The sequence below is a fragment of the Sceloporus occidentalis genome, unplaced genomic scaffold, assembly GCF_023333645.1.
Source record: "Sceloporus occidentalis isolate IW3139 unplaced genomic scaffold, rSceOcc1.0.p SCAF_4, whole genome shotgun sequence".
Classification (NCBI taxonomy): domain Eukaryota; kingdom Metazoa; phylum Chordata; class Lepidosauria; order Squamata; family Phrynosomatidae; genus Sceloporus; species Sceloporus occidentalis.
In genome coordinates, this window is record NW_028316984.1 from 104458850 (window position 1) to 104483804 (window position 24955).

General features: G+C 41.4%; 2 protein-coding genes and 1 long non-coding RNA gene across 3 annotated transcripts; 1 reads left to right on the forward strand and 2 right to left on the reverse strand.

Moving 5' to 3' along the window:
- Window positions 1–807: 807 nt before the first annotated feature.
- CUNH11orf16 (chromosome unknown C11orf16 homolog) lies at window positions 808–15458 on the reverse strand. The gene is made up of 6 exons (XM_089523103.1): window positions 15447–15458; window positions 15270–15398; window positions 9316–9500; window positions 8828–8984; window positions 4401–4623; window positions 808–1762 (listed from the first exon to the last, which is right to left on the reverse strand). The coding sequence occupies exons 1-6, from the start codon at window positions 15456–15458 to the stop codon at window positions 1089–1091; spliced, it is 1380 nt and encodes a 459-aa protein (XP_089379229.1). The 3' UTR covers window positions 808–1088.
- A 534-nt stretch (window positions 15459–15992) lies between these two features.
- Window positions 15993–19269, forward strand: LOC149314448 (uncharacterized). The gene is made up of 3 exons (XR_016280925.1): window positions 15993–16354; window positions 17225–17365; window positions 18546–19269. It is a non-coding gene; the product is annotated as an uncharacterized LOC149314448 (long non-coding RNA).
- Window positions 16961–20040, reverse strand: ASCL3 (achaete-scute family bHLH transcription factor 3). Its single transcript, XM_089521139.1, has 2 exons — window positions 19850–20040; window positions 16961–17741 (listed from the first exon to the last, which is right to left on the reverse strand). Exon 2 carries the CDS (start codon window positions 17697–17699, stop codon window positions 17193–17195), a length of 507 nt encoding a protein of 168 aa, XP_089377265.1. The 5' UTR covers window positions 17700–17741; window positions 19850–20040; the 3' UTR covers window positions 16961–17192.
- Window positions 20041–24955: the final 4915 nt, after the last annotated feature.

Here is a 24955-nt window from a genome sequence, read left to right on the forward strand (position 1 = left end):
CCATTTCTGTCGTTGGTTGCAGCATGGCAACTAAATCATGCTGCATTTGTAGCATGACTGTTCATGCTTGTCACTGACGGGATGCCAGCCACGGTATGTGTATACCTTTGCCCCTACACCTGTTACAGATAATTTATAATTCCTTTACTAATAGTGAGATGGAATTTAAACATTTTTTTCCAATTGTTCACTCTCATGTTTGGGTAATACTATCAAGGTAATAGACCAAACTTCATACAGTTGGCTCTCCATATCCAACTGTATGGGTCTTGGTCTATTTTGACAGTATTCATCCATGAATTCCATTGTCAATTGATTTTTTTTTTAATTCCAAAAAGCAAACTTTGATCTTGCCATTTTATATAAGCAGCATCATTTTACTATGCCATTGTATATAATGGGACTTGAGCATCAATGAATTTTGATATCTGTGGGGGGTCCTGAAACTAAACCTTAGTGGATATTGAGAACCATTTTATTTCTGTTGTTGGCAGTAGCCAATTTTGAACCTGTAATACTAGGGGAAACTAATGTACTGTATAACTGAACTTGAAGCAGCTTTTTCTGGTGTGGGGGAAGCCATGTGTGACCTGATAATATGCAGTACAATAAAGTGGAGGGCTATGTCAAACCCATCTCAAGCAAGCATAAATAGACCAGATGATGGTGGTAGGAATAAGATGTGACAGACGTAGGATGCTGTCTTTTACCCATAATGAATACTTTGCGCTGCTTCTTTTTATTTAGAATAATAGAATTGAATAGCACACCACATGTTTTAATTGATAAAACTGGTATGTTTTATCAACATAAGCTGGGAATTATAGTACAATCCTCTCTCAAATATGAAACTGGATTGGAAATTGATTTGTCATTATGGCTCCTCCTTCAGCAGTTATGCTGTAATATTCTAAAACAATATTTCTTTGCTTCAATCTTCTCTCCTCCTCCCTGCATATTGGCAAAGGACACAGTTTAAATCCCCAAATGTTATCTTTTGTAATGCTTTTGGCAAAAGAAGGCATCTCAGTGTTGCCAGTGATACACCATCAGATGTCCTTGACATTCTAGCTTCCATGAAAGATTAATCAAGAGAAATGTTGTATACCTTTGCTCTTATAAGGGGAGCTGGGGTGGCTTCTTTTCCAATATTTCCAGTCTGGTCTTTTGACTTCCTGCGCCTTGGGCTTATCAAACAGGGTAGAATCTGTGTTCACTGCTTGATCTACCATTCTGCTCTTGCTCAAACATGATTTTCTATCAGTTTGGGAATCTGAGGAACTTGAAGAAGAGACAGATAGAGCAACAGGAGACTCTGCTTTAGGAGAACCTTCCACTGCCAATAACTGTGTGGTAGGTGGTCTACTGAATTCTTCTTTGGCTACTTCAGTCAAAGGGGGCTGCCACCAGTAACCACTGTATTTGGGGGAGCAGCAGGAAGCACACTGTGTATACCCAAGTGATGACCTTGTATGGTGAAAGCACCTATAGTAAGGGCAAATAAAAGAGCAATAGGGCCACTGAGGCCTTTGGAGATCACCTGAAGTGCATGTATATGTACAGGGTAGTAGAGAATGGGAACAAATATAACAGTTAGCCCTGTGGATTTGCCCTTGAAACAGTTTCCTGCCGGTATGGGGCATATGGATCATCTTCACAATCCTCTCCCACTGGTGTAGTGGAATCCACAAAGCAACACCGAATGGGACTTTGGCCTTCTTGCCATTCCAAAAGCTGACTGTAATTTCTTCATCTTCTCTCTCTGTTGAAAATAAATGTAAACCACATTTCAATGTTGCTGTTCTTGTCAAGAAAAGCTAGTATTACTGATCAATGTAGATTCCCCAAACTGGGTTAACATTAATTACTGTATAGCGTAGTCTGTGGGATGAACAAAGACCTATTCCAGTTGTGTATGTTTTTAAAAAATTATTGCCTCACAGAAGCTCGGACACAATTTTGCTTAGCAAAAAATTATGTTATTATATAAAGATTATAACTTTTCCTCCTTTCTTTTCTTCTACCCTACCAAGCTTACATAATCAGGTTTAAGAGAAACCTGAGAGCCTTATCACACAGGTTTTTGCAGCTTTTTGCAGCTCAGATTGCGGGTCCAACGATGCGAATTCACGCGATAACATGATGTGCGATTCCTTTCTATGGGGGCTCCTTCCATGGCGCTTCTGCAGTGAATCCAAAGTGACTTTTCATTTTGATGAATTCGGAAAAAAGTGAATGCACAGAATTCGCTTTCAAGTTCACTTCGGTTTCACTCCGAATTGGTCTGGTGTGGAATGCAACTTTGCTTCTGCTCTGGTACAGCACCGCAAATCCCCTGGGTTGCAAATTTCGCATGATGCGGGGCTGCAAGTTTCCTCCATTTCCTTTCGGTGTTCCTTACATTTTCAGGGCAACTTTCAGGGCAACTCATTTTTTGGGAATATATATATATGTGTGTGTATATGCATGAATGTGAATATACAGATATGTATGTATATCTATGGCCTGTTACAGACTACCAAAATAAAGCTGCTTCGGGTCTCTTTGGAGGTATGCTATTTAAATGATGCATGGATTCTAAGAGTCCGGAGGTCGCGCCAAAGCCACACTCCATTCCTAAGCACTGGAGTGCAGCTTTGGTGCAGCTTTTGGATTCTTAGGATGCATGCATCATTTAAACAGCATACCTCCAAAGAGACCCGAAGCAGCTTTATTTTGGCAGTCTGTAGCAGGCCTATCTGTCTATGTGTGTGTTGAAATTTCTGAAATGGAAGGGAAAATAAAAAAGGGGGATGAAGAAAACACAGAAATATTCACGAGGCAAATATTCATGCAATCACACAATTACACGAAACAGGGAACAAGAACGTGCGCCCTTTTTCACCCCAGAAACATACAAGGTCATGATGTATTCAGACCCCCACTGAGCATGTGAAAGGGTGTGGTAATACAATTTGCACTCACTCCGCTTTGCAGGAATCCGCATCACGTGACTTGCCTTGGATTCGATTCCCCCTCAATTCGGAAGGGCAACCAGGTGTGATAAAACATTCACGTTATAATGTGAATTCGCACAGCTGAACCAGGAGTCACCCCGGATCTGAGCTGCAAAAACCTCATTGTGATAAACACCTGTGTGTCTGGCTGAGATCTTCAGCACTGGCAGAGCATGAAGTTTCATCACCATTTTTACACAGGAGGATAATTGACAGCTGGAACAGTGGAAAGACTGTCCCTCAATGCCCCATGGCCAATCAATGGCTGCTTGAGTTTCAGGGAGCAGAGCTGTGCCTGGAAGGCATCTGCTGTTGCTGTTGTGCAGGCAACCCAGAAGAAGATACTGTACAAGGAAACCTTGGCGACCTCCTTGTGCACTGCTGTAAAACAGACTTGTGTACTTGCTGGTTGTACAAACACAAGCTTCCAAGAGGACTCTGCCTCCTGTTTCCAGCATAACTGGTAAAATACTGATGAGCTAGGCTTGGTGACAATCATGAAGCTACTACCAAGTGCAGTGTTTCAGGTTTACTTTTAAATTGCCCTGATGTTATAGATACAGTAGATAGAGTGGCATTGCTGGGGGCATGGGGGTGGCAGACCATACCAGGTGATACCCCAGAGGAGTGTGATACCTGGTTGGGCCCTCCTCCCCTCCCGGTGCAGGATAGGTGAAGACGAACCCTTCCCGGTTGCTTGGTTGCTGGGCTTTCTCCCAGGTGAGGAAACCCAGCAATGGAGCAGCAGGAGAGATGAGTGCATGCCCTTCCTAGGTGACACCCTAGCTACTACTGCCAGGTACCAGAATATTTTTTGAAGAATAAGATGAAAGCCTATGACATATTGAGGTAGTGGAGCAGAGAGAGAAAAATACATCAAAGCAGGACTTTCGCTCACTGGGGCTCCTTCTCACTACACAATTATGCCACTCTATTCTACTTTAACTGACTTGGCAATATCCAAGGAAATCCTGGGGTTTGTAGTTTAGGGAGGGGGTTTAGAATTCTCAACCAAAGAGCTGCTCTAATACCAAACTACAAACCCCAGAATTCCATAGGATGCAGCCAGGGCAGTTAAAGTGGGATCATAGTGCTATAACTGTGTAGTGTGAAAGGGCCACTGATGCTTGGCTTGTAATTCCCCTCATTCCCATCCCACTTGACTGTTCCTGCTGTGCACTCAAATCCAAGGACGTGTATCATAAAAAGGGAGAAAGTGACAGGAGAGAAGAGCTCACCAGCACCAGGAAAAAGCCCCTCTTGTATGGATCTTTAAAAGTCTGGTCCCCATTATTAATAAGATTTACTACTAAGTAGTTCACTGAAGAACCATACTCATTGCTGCTTTAGGATGGAACTGCCTATATTTCCTGGATGTAACTTACATATTAATTATAAATTTACCTCTCAGAGGATCCCTGGTCTCAATGCCTTGGAGGACAGTGCCAGGCCCGTATCGCTTCTGTTCTGGTTCCCAAGGTGCCAGCACTTTGTCACCTGGCATGATGGAGTGTCTCATTCCAGTCACACACTCAAGGATGTCGCTGCTGGCTGTCTCTTGCACACTTATGTCTTTGCCCGCTGCAAATGGCCTGGCAAATTGTAACAGGAATTTTCTTTTCTCACCCTGATGTCAGGGGGGAAAAACAAGGGACATGACAAGCCTAAATGATCAGCCAGTTTCTGTGACAGTTTAAGAAATTGCTAGAGGTTAAGAACAGATGAAGGGAATAATTTACAGGATACCAATGGTGGTGGGATGGTACCAAAGAGCACTCCGGGGGAGAGGGGTCCTTCCATTTCAGTTGAAGTTATTTTTTAAAAAAACACCCTGTCATTGTATAACTGAGGAGAACAGTGTAACATGGAAGAACTGGCGAAATTGTAATTACTAATAGGATACTATATAAGGGCTTCCACCCTTAGAAGGATGGAGCCAGGGGGAAAACTATGGGGGTGGGGTTAGGACATTTTCCTTCTCAAATAGGAATTCTGTCTCCTCCCAACATTTTTCTTCAGCCCCCAAATATTTAGCCTTGCAGTAACTTAAAACTTCACTTGAGCATTTAGAAACACAGTTTAGGCATTCAAAGAAAAGGGGGATAGAAGTTTACCAAGGCAAAGGGAACACAGCAGGCATAAGTATTCTAGGTGTGAACGACTTTCGATGTCTTGCCCTTTGCAATGCTAGAAATTTATTGTTGTTGTGTGCCATTACATTGTGTCCACCTTATGATGACCCTAAGGCAAACCTATCATGGATTTTTCTCAGCAACAATTGTTCAGAGGAGGTTTGCCTTTGCCTTTCTCTGGGGCTGAAAGGGTATCACTTGCCCAAGGTTACTCAATGGGTTTCCATGTCTGAGTGGGAATTTGAAACCTGGTCTCCCAGTCTCCTAGTCCAACTCAAACCACTGCACCACACTGGTTCTCAAAATATATTGACTGGAGGGAAATTTCATAGGGGAACAGATTCTTATTTGGAGGCCAATGCCTCCATTTTTCCCCTCTCACTGTAGTATGAATGACAGAGCACATGTTTTATGGGGAGAAATTTCCACATTCAGTCCCTGGTTTCTAGCAGTTGTGGTTAGGGGAAAGCTGAGGGCACTGTCGATGTCAGTCCTATAACAGAAAAACCTGAAGAGTAAGTGCTCATCATGACACCCACCCACCCAAAGAGAGTCCACAAATGCAGACAACGCTCCTGATCTATATCAACAAATCAGTCCTAACAGTTTAGAGTTTCAGCAGATGTTGGTATTTCTTCTAAAGCTAGTGGGACTTAGTTATTCATTCAGGACCAAGCCGTTCCAAAATATGCTGTATTTCAATAAGAATAGCTAACAACAATATATGAACAACAAAATGAATTCCATTTGGGGAGAAAGGCAGGATATAAATCCAATCAATCAATAAATCAATCAGTATTGCTGCTGGGAAAATCTATTTGCCATCCCAGCTGCTGTAAAGGGAAATATGTTCACTATCCCTGTTAATCAAACAAGCTCTGTGTTTTGAACCTATGATTCCTATCTTGACAGCATCATTGGTAGCTCAGAGATTGCATTTTGTGTGCTGCATCTATATCCCTATTTTTCTACATATCTTGTCCCTGTCCAGTTGAATGGGGTGCATGGGGATACAGATCATCTATACATACAGTACAACCTTGGTGGTTGAGGAAACCTACATAGAAATTAGTGGTGTTCGATTCATTCATTCATTCATGATATTCTTGGTCTTATCCATCATGTTTACAGTTTCTGTTCACTATCCACCCTGTTGTGAACATCAGTCATCTGACCAGGCATTTTTATCCCAAGCATACACGTACACATGTGGAGTTCAGCCTGCTTCACTTATATTTCAAAATGGGAAAGTTTATACCACACACTGTGCTGTATGTAGTGAGAGGAATCAAGCACTACCAAAGACCTATTCTGGATCCATTCCAGAGTCACTTCAGTTACATCCTGAATACCAGTCTTTCAGAGATGTTGGTAAACAGACAGCTTTGAAGCTTGCTCATGAGTTAAAAAGAAAAATACAAAATATTTGTTTTCAATGTTTCACATGCTAACAGCTAATGAATTGAAGCCTGATGTTCCTGTGCACAGAGGCTTAGCATTGTAAAGTATATATATATATAAACATGCTGACACATTTCCTGCAATAATATTGTTCATTAGTTTACTCACAATATCTGATGGGACACTCCCCAAATAGTGCAAATCCCCAGAGACATCTGGCATTGGTATTTAAAAAAGAATTTGATCCAGTGAGGAGGAGAGAGCCTATCAGATCAATCCTCTTTACTAAGAAATAACCCCTACTGACTTAATATCCTGTATAAGCTGTATTGATACGATATGGAGTCCAAACAAGGCAAATGCAGATGGAAAGTTGGACAGCCAATACATTTTTCATTTTCAAATCTATATTCTAATGACCTCTATGAGGTCTAACCTGAACTCTAACTAATCTTTATTTCTGACTTTAACTCTCCTAACATCTCAGACTCCTAAACCCAACAAAGTAATCCTTAAACCTCTCACTCTGACAGACTCATCTCTCACTCCTAACCACCTATCATATACCAACCATATTCAAAATCCTCTCAGACATTCCACCAATCTAAAAAAATGCAACAATATCTCCCCTCAAAAGTCCATTACATCACCTCATCCAAATTCCTTTGTTATAAATGGCTAGAAAGTGTTCCTCATCAAACAAAATCACAAGGGCCTAAATCCAAATCCACCCCTCTAGCCCAGACTTTGAAAGCTTTGCCAGAATTTATGATCATTCTGTTTTATTTCTCTGGCAGAAGAACCATAGTCATGACCTAAAAACAGAGGACAGTCGTCCTTTCTTCAGTCAGATCAATTCAAATTATTCTGTTGCACATTTAGCTCTGCTTCTGTATGTTTTTGTTCTCAGTAATGAAATAGACTTCTGTATTGTATACAAACTCAATAGTGATGTTTCTCTGCTTGTATTAGTTCAAAAATATGGGATCTACATAATCCTGCAGTGCAAAGTCTGGCACAATTACCAGGGTCCCTTTCGAACTACCGAATTATAGCAATATGATACCAGTTTAATTTCTATGGTGCGTTACAGACCACCCTCAAGCGGGCGGTCTGCCGCCGCCATTCGCTGCAGAGGGAAGCCCCAGCGGCCAGACAGCGAGGCTTCCCAGCGCAGCGAAAAAGGAGCACCAAAATGGTGCTCCTTTTCAAAACGCGTAAGTGGCGCTGTGAGGGGCGAAGCGTGCCCTCGCAGCATCACTTCCGCTGCGACACGTCTGGACGCTATGCATCCAAGACGTCAAAATGGCGGCACCCATATGGATGGGCGCCGCCATTTACGACGCGTTCCACGCGTGTTGGGGCCAGGGCCGGTTAGGAAGGGGCAACTCTTCCTAACCCTACCATGCCCCTTCCTAACCCTAGCACACACGGAGTGCGTCGTAAGTGGCGGTCTGTAACCCACCTATATTTACATCCTATGAAATGCTGGTGCTGTAGTTTGACAAAGCCCTAGAGTTATTTGGCTGACAATTCTAAATGGCACTTCTGCGTAAATTGCAAATCCCAAAATTTCAAAGGATGGCAATTAAAGTAGAATCATCATGCTATAATTTTGTATTGTGAAAGGACAACTGGAATAAACAGATTCATGCTTTCCAAATGGCCAAGTGCCAGAAAGCACAGGGGAGGAGGAAGAATAACTTCTAGCACATCCTACACAGTCTTTTCTTCCTTTACAGTTTTTGCTTCATAAATAGTCTAAAAACATGGGGTAATTACAAATGGATGTCATCAGTGTCTAGCCACCCTATGAATTCTTTGGTAAGCTGGGGCAATTGTACAGTAAAGACCTCACCTGGAAGCATCCTGTGTGAATTTAGTAATGTCTGTCAAATAGTGTAGTTGCTTGTTAGACTACTGGGATTACAACTGTGTTGGAAAAGAACACACTTGAGCAGAATCATTCTCTTGAGCTCTCTCTTCTGTTGTACCATTGCAATGGTAACAGTAAAACAAAGAAGTTTAGGACACCAGAGTCGCAGGGACGTAGCCAGGATTTTGGGAAGGGTGGGGTCCAGACTAAATGCTGCCATTATAAGGGGGCTTGGGCACGGTGGCACAGCGGCACACACCATTCATTGTATCTAATGGAAAGGGGAGGTTTGGACCCCCCCCCCTTGGCTACGTCCCTGAGAGTCAGCAACATGGGCACAAATGGCATGGTAAGACCTCATGCAACATACATATGTGATTCCTACATGAGCTACACAACAATAAAATCATAAAATGACTTGCCTCTATGCCTTTTATTATTGTGCCTTGGTAATAATAACCATCAGATTCTCTTCTTGCCAGCACAGGAATATCAGTAGTATCTAATGACACTTTCAAATTCTTCATTGTCTCACATGTTGTTTCAGGGAAATGGGGGCAGCAGCTGAGACATAAACATCTTTGAATGAAATGAAAGGGGTTAAAATAAGGATTAGCTATGTGTGACAAGAAAACCATATTTTCAAGAACTAGATTCCTGATTCATATGTAAAAAGCTGCATAGAGAGGAAGTATCTCCTTTCTGTCCCAGTTCTTTTGCATGGACAGTGCCCTGTCCACTTGAAAAATCCAGAGAGATAATCTCCCTGAGATAACGTCCATCACTGAATACTGAATTAAAATTTACACACAGGAGCTGATGCTTCAGTGTGGAGTCTGTTCTTATCATTTCTTGCATTATCATTTGCTCATCCTTTGAGTTTTGAACTCCAAAAGACATCTTTTACTACCTTGTTGAGATGTGCGGTGTAACAAGACAGGCAGGATGTGCTAAGAAGGAACAACTGCAGGTGGAAGTGGGATGACCTACGAAGCATCCATGCACAGGTTTGGCTGCCACTGACATCACACAGCAAGGATGGTGGCATGGCAAAGAGGACCATGTGTAGTCATCCATTCCTTCAGAAGCACCTCCCTACCAAAAACAAGGCATGAGGCACATTAGATATTTCATGTACCTTATGTACTGGTAACTTCATATCTAGACTATTGCAATGCACTCTACATAGTGTTACCCTTAAGAATATCATAGAGGCTGCAGCTGCTGCAAAATGTGAAAGCTAGATTGTTGTCTGGATCATCATGTATAAATCACATTACAATGATTTTTATTGGATTTTAAAGCATGATTACCAGAGAAAGAAAGAAAAGAAAGAGAAAAGGGGGGGGGGAGAAAAGGGGGGGATGCATAAATATGGACTAGTCATATACAATGATATAAGAGGACCATATTATCAAAAATACATTTTCTTGAACATTACACTTATTTTGAAGAGCAAAGGAAAAAAGCTGGGAGGTGAATCCCTAAACAAACACAAGCAGGTGAATGAGCAAAAAGTTTAGGGGAGATGGACACTCGGCAATTTTATTTAAACAGTGTGTTGCACTCAAATGCAATGAATGTATTTAAAAAAATGTTAAAATACAAAGCTAGCGATCTATAAAAAGTAATTCAAGCCTGTGGGCCACGCCCTACAGACATACACGTAAAATGAACAATCAGTACTGGGCCAGAAAACTGCAAATCCCATGGGAACATATACAGTACAAAAAATATCAGTTCATTTGTGCCTCACAAAATGAGATAAAAGGGTATACAACCGGTTAGAGAGTGCACAATGACTAACAAATTAAAAAGGGATAATGCAGTATGCCCATTACAAAATACTAGATAATGACCAAACGCGTTTCGACATATGTGTCTTCCTCAGTGGTCATGTACAATGAAACAATCTTGGAAAGATACTTATAAGGTGTATGGGGACATCCCGTCTCTATGGGTAAGTTGTAGCTCCCAAGGCAGGATATTTGGTCCATTGGGAGCTACAACTTACCCATAGAGACGGGATGTCCCCATACACCTTATAAGTATCTTTCCAAGATTGTTTCATTGTACATGACCACTGAGGAAGACACATATGTCGAAACGCGTTTGGTCATTATCTAGTATTTTGTAATGGGCATACTGCATTATCCCTTTTTAATTTGTTAGTCATTGTGCACTCTCTAACCGGTTGTATACCCTTTTATCTCATTTTGTGAGGCACAAATGAACTGATATTTTTTGTACTGTATATGTTCCCATGGGATTTGCAGTTTTCTGGCCCAGTACTGATTGTTCATTTTACGGATATTAACTAGCTACTGCTATACCTCCAGCCCAAGTTCAAAGTGCTGGTTAAAAAAAAAACCACCTCTTCTAATTATATACACATTTACCTTTAAAAAATCACATTAAAATGAGCCATTTTAAGTGAGACTCTGAACCAGAATATTTAAAATATATTTTCCCCACATCTATGTACCTAGCAAAGTGTGCCCCCCTGCAAGTTAAGCAGCTTGGTATCATTTTAAAAGCTGTGCCTGCATCCTATGGAACCTGGGATTTGTAGCTTTCTGAAGCACCCATAATGTTCTGTCAGAGTTATAATGCTTGAAGTTTAGGAAAGTGCACTAAATAAGTATTAATACTTTACAAAATTACAAATCCCAAGGTTGCATAACATGAGACTATGGCAATTAAAGGAGGGATCATGCTGCTATTGGTGTACTCTGTAGCTGCTGATAAATTTCAGAAACCCCCTTCTGTATGTCCCTGCCAAATAAGGTAAGATTAATGACTACTGTAGAAAAGACCTTTTCCACAGTAACCTCTTCAGAGAGGCCATTATCACATGATGGAAATTGGAAGTACAATCCAGTGTCTTCCCAAACGCAATAATGGGTATTCACGTTATTGAGTGAAAGGTTATCACACGCATTTGCTGGCATTCCGAACGCACTCCGAACGCAATTCCACAGCAATCCAAAATTAAGTAAATTCGGTAACTAGCGAATTCACAAATCCTATTCCCAAGCTATTTCGCATTCAATGTGGTGTTGTTTGGTGTGATATGCATGTCTGCTGTGGCCCTGGTATTCCCCCACAGTTCCCATGATTCTCTTTTTGTTTTGGCTTCTGGGGCTCCTACATCTTCCTCAGCAGCCGGGAGAAAAGCAGCTGTTTTTGTCAGGAAAGAGTGTGTGTGTGGGGGGGGGGGGGGGGGCGGAAGACTCTCCATTAGGCATCTTGCAAGCTCTTTCTCTGCCCAAAATGAGGGGCTTGGGGCTTGCCCTGCTCCTGGCCCCTTGTGCCCCTCAGGGACCTTTTTTCCTTCCTTCCTTCCTTCCTTCCTTCCTTCCTTCCTTCCTTCCTTCCTCCCTCCCTCCCTCCCTCCCTCCAGGGCCAGGGGGCTTCAAAAAGAGATATCCCCCCCCCTTTTTTTTATTAGCCCCAAAGAGTTCTTCTTCTTCCCTCATTCCTCCTCTTTTGGGGGATGATGGAGTGGGGCAGCCTGGGGAATGAGGGTCTGTTTTCCTCCCCTCAGGGGCATCGCTCTGGGCTCACAACAAACTCCAACTCCCAGAATTCCATAGCCTTGACCCACAAAGAGTTAAAGCAGTGCCACACTGGGTTATTTCTCCAGTGTGGCTGTAGCCTTAGTCGCCAGCTCTGGTTCCTGCACAGCTTCCCCTCCCCTTTCCCCTCTTCCGACTCATGGCGAGGAGGAGGCAGCGCCATTGCCTTCCATGGAACTCCGAATGGGCCAGGCTAGAACCAGAGAGGACCCAGGCCCCCCACAACTTCATGGCAGCAAAGCTCTTCCAAATGGGACAGACTACTTCTCTCCTCCCCACCCCCACCCCCACAGCTGGGAACTTAAAGGCACAGACACAGTCTCTCTCACACACAGAACTATCTGGTGACCCCCCACCCCCCTTTTGGGTTTTCTTGGTAGGTTTATTCAGACGGGGTTTGCCATTGCCATTTTCTGAGGAAGCTGAGAGAGTGTGACTTGCACCAGGTCACCCAGTCAGATTTGATCCCTGCCTTCTAAAGCCATAGTCCAATGCTCAAACCAAGTACAAGGTTGCTTTGGACTGGTTTTGAATTGGTGAATTGCCTAAATAACGTGAAATAAGAGATAATGAATGAAGAAATAACATGAAACAAGGCAAAACCACAGGAACTGGAGGCAAGCCCCGCCAGAAATGTAAAAAGATCACGATCCGATTCTGCTCTCACTACGCATATGCAGGAGATGCTAATTTGAATTCTAGACTATGAAGGGTACATACTCATATGATAATTTATTTTGCATTCATACTTTGGCTTTGGGGTGGGCGCTGTGTTCTTCTGTGCATTTGATAAACATTCACGTTATAGCGTTCATTTTCAAATTGGCCCTGCTTTCTTTTCTTTTGAAATTGGGAGACATTCTTCCCATGTGATATCATCCAGAGACTCCCCTGGCACTATCTTTATGGCTTCTCCATCCTCAAGTGAAAGGCAGTTTCATTTCCCCAGGCCATTTCAGTTACTTCTTCTTCCTTCTTCTTCTTCTTTGCTTCAGCTTAACTGTGTTTTAATTTTAAATGTTTCTGATTTTTAAACATTATTTTATGTTGTGTCAGTGAGTCACTGAAATAATGTGTGGTGTGAAGCAGCTATGTAAGTGTAGTCATACATTAAATTTATGTTTAAAGGGAAGGTGCGTAGCACATTGTAAAACAAAAATTTTGCATGGTAAATCAACAGAATTCTTACCCCTACAGTAATACATAATTCCTATGCCCTGTTCCCACCATTCAGTGCCAGAGAGAGTTACCTCACTCTGTAGAGGTAGAGCCAGCTGTACCAGAAAGACTGGTAGCTCCTAAATAGATTGTTTTTACATAGTACCTCATGATACAGCAGGTATGCAAGTCTCAATTGTCCAAACAGGCTTGGCAAGAGGTTTTCCTTTCAAACAATATAGTAATTTCTAACCAAGAAATATTTTGATCTGTTCAACACCTTCTCGTGCTTTTTCATAAATAGCCTTTCAAAACAAGGAAATCATTGGGCTCAGAACTGACAAGTGAAAAGAGATTTTTTCTGTGGCTGTCAAAGAGAAGACATGCAGTGTGACAGCACACTCCAGACGTTTGAAGATTTAGCAGTCACGCCAGCAAAAAGAATTTTGCATCGCTTCAAAGATTTATATAATTTGACTTGATTTGGTGTGTCAGGATTAAAAAGGAGATGGCAGCTGAGTGAGCACCCTCCTGATAAGCTTGGGCTTCTTATTGTAATGACTTCCTCCAAGAAATTTTTAAAGCATTTCCTAGGAATGAAAAATGAACAAGTCCTTCCTTGAGAAAAGATAACCAGTGGCCCATTTACCAACTATGCACTCATTAGGGTACAAAATCCTTAGCCTGTATAGTTTCTGCTTGTTTGCTGAAAAAGAGTAAATCTCCACCAGCGTTCTTCTGCTGGGCTTCCAATGCACTGCTGTGTTCCTGGCTATGCAGCAATCCTTGGCCAGTGCTGCTTCTGGTCACAGTCTGGCTACTGTTGCACAGCTGGGGGAAAGAAACAGTTATTGCTTTCCTGAACCCCCACTGAGCATGCTGGGAGCATGCTGGGAGGTCTGTGAGGGTAGTGGCTGTTCTTTCTTTCTTTCTTTTTTCCTGCCTGCACAAGCCCAGTCAGATGAATGGCTATGGTGTGAGCCCCAGGACTGTCTAGCTGTAGTTGCACAGAGGAGCCGTTGTATAAGGTGGTACTTGATACCTCCTTCTGCAATGCTAGAAAACATACATACACTGCTGGACTAACAGGTTGTTACACCAGCATACTTCACCAGCAGGATTCTGGGTAGTACTAATATGCTCTTTCAAGTGAAATAAACCTATTATACATGCAGCTGAAACACACATGCATGAATGTATGCATATGCATGCACACACACGATATACCTTCCTTGAATGTTTGGAGGTGGCCAAGCCTCCATGCCACACTGTCTATGGAAGTACTGAATGACATGTGAGGTAGCCTTTGTTTATTTAAATGTAAAATATGACTCACTGTTTTCTTCTGCTATAGCAACACCCCAGTAATAAAACACCATCAGCAGTGTATACAAATGTATTCAGAAACTGAAGCTGGGTCAAATAAATGGGCCCTTAAGATTCATCACTAAAAACTTCATTTGATTCAAGCTACTGCTTAAACTAGGCTTTCCTGAACCTGGCATCCTCTGGATGCATTGGACTACAACTCTCACCATTCCCAGCTAGCCCACTCATAGTTGTGCTGCCTGGGAATGATGGAGTTAACAGGTTGGGGAATGCTGGTTTTAACCAAAAGTATACTGCAATTCCATGCAATTTTGCTCAAATGTAAAGCCACTGTTTTCAATGTGATAATGAGATTGTAGCCTAACCTTTGTATCTCTAAATTATTTGCCTTAACTATGAGAAATGTTATTGGCTAAAATTTCTTTTATACATTTTCAGAATGCCAAAAATGTCCACAGTAGGGTATTAGTGGGATATATAATTATTTAAAGGAATCTGTTAAAAAGCAGGCTATCATATTTTAATCAGTTGACAGACTTTAAAATATGAAGACAGAAGCACAGTCACCTGAGTATGCGCTTCAATTATTCTTCCACCTGCAGAATTGGGATATTGTAGAAAAGCTACAGAAGCTAAGAAAAGTCATCGCAAACATGCCTGCTGGGTTTAAAATCCTTCATTTACCAAAAGGACAGGCTCAAACATAAAAGTAATCAAATGTGACTCATAAAGCTTTCAGTTAGACTTTTGTGTAATTTTTCAGAAAGCTGAAGACATATTTTTTTAAAAAAAAACTCACCAGAGTTTGTAGCTCTAAATGTTTGTATCTTTGAATAGGACTGGCTTCAAGATTGTCCTTCTCTGCTGCTGAAAGGAGTAATACCAGCGGATGTTTTCTATTACTAAGTAGGTTGCCATAGAGCCATTGCTAACAGGAACTTGTATCTGACAGCAGAGCAAATGTGTGTGTGCATACAGGCACATACATGGTGGGGGTCAAATCGTCCTTATCCAAAATGCTTGGGATCTGAAGTGTTTTGGAATTCTGGTTGGTTTTCCCCCCCCCAGATTTTTGAATATTTGCATATACACAATGAGATATCTTGGAGCTTGGATCCAAGTGTAAACATGAATTTTATTTATGTTTTGTATACACTTTATAAACTTAGATGGTAGGTAATTTTATAGATTGTATTTTAAATACTTTTGTGCATGTAATAAAGTTTGTGTACACTCAACCATCAGAAAGCAAAGATGTTGCTATCTCAGCCACCCATGTGGACAATTTTGGATTTTGGAGTATTTCAAATTCCAGAATTCTGAATAAGAGATACAAAACCGTGTTCTCTTCAGCACACCTTACTTCTAAAGCTACTAGCACCAACCAAGTGCTAAAACAAGGAGACTAAAGAAGGTCTTTTAACAAAGCAGAGGATGGGGATTGTAAGGAAATGTATGAATGTGTATGAAACGCACTACTGGAGCAAACGAAATGGAGAATGTGCAATGCATGATGGGGAAAGCTGCCTGGCAAGCAAGGCGAGGATTTTTTGAGAACTGCTGATGTGGCGATAGATGGCGTGTCCAAAACCTTGGATGTAGCTGCTTATCCGTAAAGAAGAAGATATCCAGGACTGTACGAACAGCCTGGATAGAAACAAAGACTGATAAGGAAGAGACTGCAAAGAACTGTTCGATCTGAAGTGTTAGTCAGAGTCAAAGAAAGAGGTCCTCATGTAAAGACAGCAGGACGGAGGACGTGGTAAAGCCTTAAAAGAGAGACTTTTCCAAATCAAAGGTGTGCTCTGGACCCGCGGCAACAGAGCTCCCACGCCTTCATGAAGACGACTGATCAACGGCTTCAGTGAAGTGCCTTCTGTGTGTGTGAGTAATGTGTGAATGGTATGTGTGAGAGCTCTCTTGGTACTTGTATCTGTCTATGTCTGTGTATTTCAATAAATGTTACATACATAGTGTCTAAAACCAAATTTGGTGTCTCTGTGTCAGCCCTGCTGTGGATAAGTTTACTGGGAGGGAGATTTCCACTACACGCTCTCAGGTTGAACAGGTTGCCCTTAAAATCTGGGCATAACAGGATTAATGAGCAATATTTTTCATTCCCCACCCCAAAAAACCACAGATGATACGTAATCTATCTAGGGGCCCTTTCACACTACTCAGTTATAGTTCTATGATTCCACTTTCTCTACCATGGCAACATCCTATGAAATTCTGGGGTTTGCAGTTTAGAGAGCTGCATTTAGATTTATCAGCCTGAGAGCTCTTAATGCCCCACCAAGGCTCCGTTTGCACTGCAGAAATAATCCATCCTGACACCACTTTAACTGCTATGGCTGAAAGCAGTGAAATCCTGGGATTTGTAGTTTGTTGTGGCATACAATTCTCAGAAAGAAGCAGAACATTCATATCCCTTTATTAAAATATTTCTTTATTTAAAGTATAGAGCTTGAGGTGATACATTGGGTTGTATCTGCTCGAACTTTCAGTCCTACATATATTGAGCATATTTTGGAATCTTTTAAACAATTACAGCTATTCAGTCTTTTGAACATTTTAGCAACATTCATCTCATACCTACAATTAAGATACTGAAATTAAGATGCTGAAATTAAGATACTGTCCAGCACAGTCTATCTTGCAAGTTAATCTGATCCTTACATGCTGGATACCTATAGAGGTACTATGTTTGCTCCGTAACAGATTATGACATCTTTGGAACTGAATCATTTCTAGATCTGTCCTGGGAGGACTGGTGAGCTTCCCTGCTATTCCCCTCTGAATCATTGTGTAGCACAGACTGCAGATGTCGGATGTATTTAATTGCAGCTCGAAGAGTTTCAACTTTGCTGAGCCGTTTGTCCAAGTACTCAGCAGGTAGGTGATGCCTGAGTTTGGCATATCCTTCATTGACACACTTAACCCTCTGCCTTTCCCTTTCATTTCTTTTTCTGATGAAAGCAGGGCTGCAGGAGTACTCACATCTTCTAAAATTCCCACAGAAGACTTGAAATGGGAAACTGCAAGGACTGGTGTAGGGATTTTCAGCTGTCAGCTGCTCTGGGATTAATGGAAGCAGAGACAAATCTTCAGGACCAGGAAACTGGTGGGAGGACTCTGGGTACAAATGAAAGCTATCAAAAAGGTCCCTGTAGCAAAATTGGGACATCGGTCCAGTATAGGAATCGCTGAAGACTGGGAATTTGTCCATGGCATTACCGCTTTTCTTAGCTTTGATGTCTTGTGTGGAAACCTGAAAAAGCAGAACTGTGTTATCAGTTTAATGACTCATGCATTCAAATAGTCTTGATGTCACTGTATATATTTTTAGAGCATATCCAATATTATGGACCTATGTTGGGGACGATGACAGTGTAGTACCAGCCTATTTAAATACAATATTGCATGTCCATAGGAATGGTCCCTGAATCCCTGAAATGTTTATTAAGTGTTTGCCCTAGGTTAAACCTTTATTTTGCCCTATGTCTGTCATTTTCATTCTCATAAGACACACCTTATTGGAGAAACGCAGACAGTTATCAGGACAGGTATAAAATTTTCCATTACTCCTCTTTCTCATACATCCACTTCACATCACTACAGTCTGTGGCTCTCTCTTTCCTTCTCTTTTAATGATTCATAGTCCTGGGGAAGACAAGTGATGTCTGCACACAACTTCCAATGAATGCAAATGAGCTTCACTTTGATTGGATATGTTTTGTAACTTTTAATGGACATATCGTTTTGGGCACATTTCTTGCCTAATTAAATATTCTGCTATAATCCCAAGGCTGCAGACTCTTCCAAGCAAAGGATGTTGTACCGGTTACAAGATATCTATTCTGTATCTCTTGTGTTGTGAGACAGCATATTGTCATTTTTGGATAGTGAAGAAATGTGTAAAGGTTTCAAAGACCACTGCTATATAATGGACTTTTCCTGTCTCGTCCTTAGACACACTATTAGTTGCTATGTATAAGAAATTGTGGAAGTAGTTGTTTTCATCTGTATTCAGTGGATCGTTTGATAATCAGTTTTCTAAAATTCATTTTACCAGAGCTAACCTTATCTTAAGGCAATAAGGAGCACCTTCAGGAGAAAGATGCTGAAGGTCAGCAGCAACAGCCCCTTGAGCTTCTATCTCAGGTTCCTAGCCATTCTTCTCTGCTGGAGGACAGAACTGTGTATGACACACAACCTGTCCTCATCCCCTAAAATTTGGTCTGCTACCCTCTGCTGTGATGCTATTTCATTGCCACTATTCATCTGACAATCCAGTTCAATTCAGAAGGTGCAGCGAGGGAGAGATGCCAACATTTCCATTGCTTGAAGCAACAAAATTGTTTGGGCTAGACCTGGCCCTTGTGGTCTCTTCCAACTCTACGCTCCTATGACTCTATGATTCTATGAAAGTTAATTTTAACCACAGCAATCAGATCACATCCCCATAATCCAACTATATTATTAGGATTTCAAAGAAGAACTGCTGAGGGAAGAATTGTCACAAATGAGCCAGGAAGCCAGCAACATTATTTGCAAAACAGATGTATGCAAGCTGAATTCATTCTCTTCACATGGGTCAGTTCCTAGCAGCCAGTCTCAACCTTGATGTTACACACACACACACACACACACACACACACACACACACTAAAAATGGGCCTGAAATTTGAAACAGCATGTAAGATTTCAAATGAATATAGTTAAAGAACAAAACTATTTTCAAGGAGCTGTGCCAATGTATCATGCATGTGGAAAACTGTATTAGTAGATTGCTTAAAATAAAAACATCTTTATCAATATTGTGTATTTTAAAGTGAAAAAATTGCCAATTACTTAAAGCACCATTTGAGATCAAAAGGCAATGGTTTCAGGAATAGTTTCCAGGAATTAAAAGCATTGGTTACCAATCACAAAGATCTGAGCTGATGAGAAACCTTCAACTAAATTATTTACTATGAAGTCAAGTCCTACTAAGGACCAAGCATGAAAATTGGTTCTTTTCTCTCTTAAAAAAAATTGTTGCAAAACTGAATTTGCTTAAGATCCAGCTAATAATCTACTATCTTACTGAAGACAAATCACAAAACAAAACAAAACATCACTAGTAGAGAAAAAGTCCCCAAATCAACAGGGAAAATCTAAAATATTATACAAGGGAATGGGGTCCAATATCATGCGAAAGTTCAATTTGTTAAAATGTTGATAACAATACTTTTTTGTAGAAATTCTGCTACAAAATAGAGTCTACAAAATATGTACTAAACATATGCCCCTTATCAATTTAATGATCTAAGATTTATATTAATAAGAGATATGTAATAATTTGCTGTTAGTCTCCATCTATCTTGTATTTCTTACCTGAGTTCTCCAGTTCCAGTGCCTGCTGGACTGAGTCAAAGACAGATCTAAATTTATAGTCAACTGGCAATATGCAAAGTAGCTTACAATAAGATCTGCTCTTTTCTGGTTTAGCTCTTCCTCTCACACTGCAGCTATAAAGTCAATAAATATCAGAATTATGGGATAGAAAGCATAACATATTAGAGGGGTTTTATAGCTAAAGTCTAGTCAGCAGCATATTTATAGCCTTCCAATACATGTATTGTGACATTTGCTAATTTTTAAAATCAAATCACACTTCATACATATAAAAGCTTTTGCTAGATCTTTTTCTATAGATATGTTAAATAATAAAATCTCAGCAAATTTAAAAGAAACTATATGCATAACCACAGTAAATGTCTTAATTCTGTGAACATTAATGTTAATTGATTAATCTCTACAATTTTAAGAAGCCAATGGGATGTGTCACAAAATGGTGGTGCTTATCTTTAAAATTCAAGGTCAGCTAGAGAATCCAGCTGTCAATGTTCTTTATTAAAGGATTGACTAAACAAGTATATGTGAATATATCTCAGCAATTCCTCAACATGATCTAAAAACAAGAAATGGTGAACTGTAGGGGAAAGTGGTGGCAGTGATAAGGGTTTAATCATTTATCAGAAATAAGGTGCCATCCCTTGGCTAAGGGATTCCAAAAGAAAATCAGCATGTTTTATAGACTATAGCAAAGCCTTTGACTGCATCGATCATGAAAAGCTATGGAATGCTCTTAAAGACATAGAGGTGCCACTACATTTGATAGTTCTGAGAAAGCTATACTCAAGACAAGAGGCCACTGTTAGAATAGAATATGGAGAAACAGAATGGTTCCCAATAGACAAAGAGGTCAGGCAAGGTTGCGTTCTATCACCCTACTTGTTCAAATTGTACACAGAAACATCATTTACGAAGAGCAGAATTAGACTTAGAAGAAGGAGAAGTGATGATAGGAGAAAGGAACATCAACAAGCTAAGTTATATGGATGACACCATATTACTAGTGGAAAACATCATGGACTTGGAACAATTACTGAGGAAAGTCAAGGAAGAAAATGCCAAGATACACCTGCTGCTGACCATAAAACAAAAATAATGACAGTGGAAGACCTATATAAATGCAAACTAGACAATGAGGAAATCAAAATACTTAAAGATTTCTTGTACCTTGGATCAAGCAGTGTTCAGAAGGGAGATGGTAGTCAAGAAATGAGAGGTTCTCAAACAGTGGGGTGGGACCCCTGGGGGCACAAGAGTTGCTCAAAACAGACGCAAGACCCAGATTCCTCCTCCTCTTCTGAAACCTTTTAATGTGTAAAACTTATACATGCATTAAATATTGAATTTAGTTACATAAAACTGTTCTAATTGGAAAGTTATTTCCTTATAAAATGTTAAAATATAAATATACATGAATGTGCAAATAAGAATACACACACTAAATAAACAAAATATTTTTATTTGTATACTACATCAAGCTGAGGGATGTGACGTCCACATGTTGTCTACACGTAAAGGAGAGTGCCAAGGGTAAAAGTTTGAGTATCACTTCTTTAGGGTATCTAGGCCCTCCAGTCATGTTTGCAAAAATACAAGTGGGACCCCCTGGGGAAACAGGAGAATTCTCTGGGGCAAGCCGTCTGGCAGATAACAACAGATAATGATGTGATAACCACCAACAGTCTTAGAATCATAGAATCGTAAAGTTGGAAGAGACCGCAAGGGCCATCTAGTCCAACCCCTGCCATGCACGAAGTCTCAGTCAAAGCATCCCCAACAGATGGCCATCCAGCCTCTGCTTAAAGACCTCTAAGGAAGGAGACTGTCACCCTCCAAGGGAGTGTGTTCCACTGTCTAACAGCCCTTACTGTCAGGAAGTTCCTCCTAATGTTGAGGTGGAATCTCTTTTCCTGTAGCTTGCATCCATTGTTCCGGGTCCTGTTCTCTGGAGCAGCAGAAAACAAGCTTCTTCCCTCCTCAATATGACATCCCTTCAAATATTTAAACAGGGCTATCATATCACCTCTTAACCTTCTCTTCTCCAGGCTAAATATCCCCAGCTCCCTAAGTCGTTCCTCACAGGACATGGTTTCCAGACTCTTCACCATTTGTAACCCTCCTTTGGATGCGCTCGAGTTTCTCAATGTGGTCTACTTGGACTCCTAGATCCCTTTCACGCGTAGTCTTGTTCAGCCAGGTGTCCCCCATCTATATCTGTGCTTTTCATTTTTCCATCCTAAGTGCAGTACCTTACATTTCTCCATGTTGAATTTCATTTTGTTAGCTTTGGACCAGCTTTCTAGTCTATTCAGGTCATTTTGAATTTTGATCCTGTCCTCTGGAGTATTAGCTATTCCTCCCAATTTGGTGTCATCTGTAAATACCCTGTATGGCAAGGTACAGACCGTCCCTTTGGGGCTGCCTGCAGCTGCTCCATTGAAGCACGGATTGGGGGCAGGGCAGCCACAGCGGCAGCCCAAAGGCCCCAATCTGGCGCTTTTCAGGACCAGGGAAAAGTGGAAAGGGGTGTCCTTGGGGCTTCATGCCCCTGGACACCCCAGGGAGCCACAGACAGGAGAAAAAGGGGACAATGGCCCCTTTCTCCCGGCTTCATTCCCACAGCCGTTTGGTGGCTGCGGGAACAAGGCACTCCCCAAGAAGGAGCTCCATTTTGGAGCTCCTTCCGGCTCCACTATTAGGCCACCGTAAGCTGCCTGGGATGGCGCAAGGGTGTCACACACGCACTGCTCCATTTGGAGGAGACGTGTGTGTGTGACGTAATCATAGCGGCCCCAGTGTGGACCACCATGATTGTGCCCTTGTCACATGCTAGGGTTAGGCCTCATGTGGGCAGAGCGCCCCAAGGCAACTCTAGCACATGACAAGGACGTCACGTAAGGCCCATCTGGAGAGGGCCTAAACCCCCAATTCTGTCATCCAAGTCAGTGATAAAAATGTTGAATAACACTGGCCCCAGGACCAAGGCCTGTGGGCCCCCAATGGTCACTTCCCTCCAGGATGAAAAGGAGCCATTGTTGAGCACTCTTTGGGCTCAGCCAGTTAACCAATTGCCAGCTGTGTGTTTTAATTTCTCCTCTCATTTGCTATTGTCCACTTGGCTCCCTGGTTTTCCCAGTGAACTGTGAGCGATGAAGCAGGAGGGTTGATAATTTTACTATTCAATTACAAGCCACTTTGAAACCCAACTTTGCAGGGGGGGGGGGGAAGCAATGTATAAATAAATATAATAATAATTTAGCACAGTAGTGGAGGAAAATGTTTTATTAATCTGAGTAGACAGGAGTTTTGAAGCCACATACGCATGCTGAATGCCAAGCTGTGTTGTTGTTGCTGCGTGCCTTCAAGTCATTTCCAACATACAGCCACACTGTGGTGAACCTATCATGGGGCTTTCTTGACAAGATTTGTTCAGAACTTTGTTTGCCTTTCCCTGAGGTTGAGAGCATGTGACTCACCCAAGGTCACCCAATGGGTTTCAAACCCTGAGTCCAACACTCAAATCAATATGCCACACTGTCTCACAGAATCACAGAATTGTAGAGTTGGGAGAGACCACAAGGGCCATCCAGTCCAACCCCTGCCATGCAGGAACTCTCAATCAAAGCATCCCCAACAGTTTGCAGCCTATGTAAACTTTATGACTTCAGAAACATACAGCAGCAGTTAATACTAGTAAGCTGGGTGCAAGGGGTTCCTTGTAGGAACAGAACCTCTGAAGCCAACCCATTGGCTTTAAATACTGGTTGCAATTATGAATGCCAATTACTGCAGGCTGTATTTCAGAGGAAGGAACTGTCAAAGCTTCCTCTGAGTTTTCCTTATCCAAGAAAACCCTATGAAATTCATGCAGTCACTCTAAGTCGACTTGAAGACACATACAAGCACACAATCCAGTGGCTGTCTTCTCGGTGTCTGCAATTGGCCAGCAGCTTGGAGGGATATCCATCACCAGCTTAACCTGATTGAGGCAGAAGTGTGCTATGCATTTTTAGCCCCCACTGTTCCTTTTGCTGATGAGGAAACTAAGATGTTATTGATCTGCAACTTCTATCAACTCTCACCATTATAACCAAAGATGATGAGAGCAGCAGTCCAAAACAGCAGAAGGCTACACATTCTCCACCCTTGATCTAGATTTGTTTTAATCTGATTTCATGCTGGATTAGAACTGTCATTGTGAACCTGGCAATTTTAATACATCTGAATACAGCCCTTGCTAACAAATATGAGGATACTCTAGCTAAATAGGTCTAAGCTCAAAAGCTGAAATACTATACCCATTTACCTGAGTAAACCACATTGAGCTCAGTAAGTCTTATTTTTGCATCAACTTCTATAGGTTAACATTTGTTGGATTACTCAGTACACACCTTCCCTTACACAGGGAAACCTTCAAGCAATCAAACTAACAGAACCAGATTGAATAAGAAAACCTTATGTCAATGTAATAACATCACCTGCTACGGCTGTAGTGTAAGTGTTCCAATTGGAATGTCACTTCATCTGCAACCTAATTTTGAAAGTATTGCTACGTGGAGACAAGATTATTCTCTAATGAAATTTACTGAACTCTGGAAATAGAAGCTCCAGGGAGGAGTGCACAGCTATGCAGGGACATGGAGGAGGGAACAGCAGATACTGTTACAAAATAGTGGAGGAACAGCTTTGAGGGCAGTAGGGAATACAGCACTGAAAGGTATTCAGTTTGGTTATTAAATTTATTCAAATGCCACCCTTTCCCCAAGATGGGGGGAATTTTAAAAGATTTCAATTTGTAATTAAAAATGATTCATTCTCATTTAATGGCAAGGTGAGAACTCATGCTACAAGAGTATAGCAAGGGAATGTTGTCTCTAAAGCAGGAGTGGGAATTGATTAAGCCTTACAGATGATATTGGACTACAATTCCCAGCAACCTTATGGCTCAAAAAGATCCCACAGGCTCCGTGTAAGATTCAGTATAAAATATTTCATTTTGTAGTAATCAAGTATTTAAAGTGCTTAATTATCTAGGAATATGGACAGGATCAAAACAGCTTTTAAAAATACTACCAACTCCCAGGA

Bases quoted from the DNA above. Each gene is read 5' to 3' on its own strand.
- CUNH11orf16 (XM_089523103.1), bottom strand. The intron at 4,624-8,827 runs GCAAGTCATTTT...CCCTGACATCAG, and splicing joins CAATAATAAAAGGCATAGAG to GGTGAGAAAAGAAAATTCCT. The intron at 1,763-4,400 runs GTAAATTTATAA...TATTTTCAACAG, and splicing joins GACCAGGGATCCTCTGAGAG to AGAGAGAAGATGAAGAAATT.
- ASCL3 (XM_089521139.1), bottom strand. From the start codon at position 17,699: ATGGACAAATTCCCAGTCTTCAGCGATTCCTATACTGGACCGATGTCC.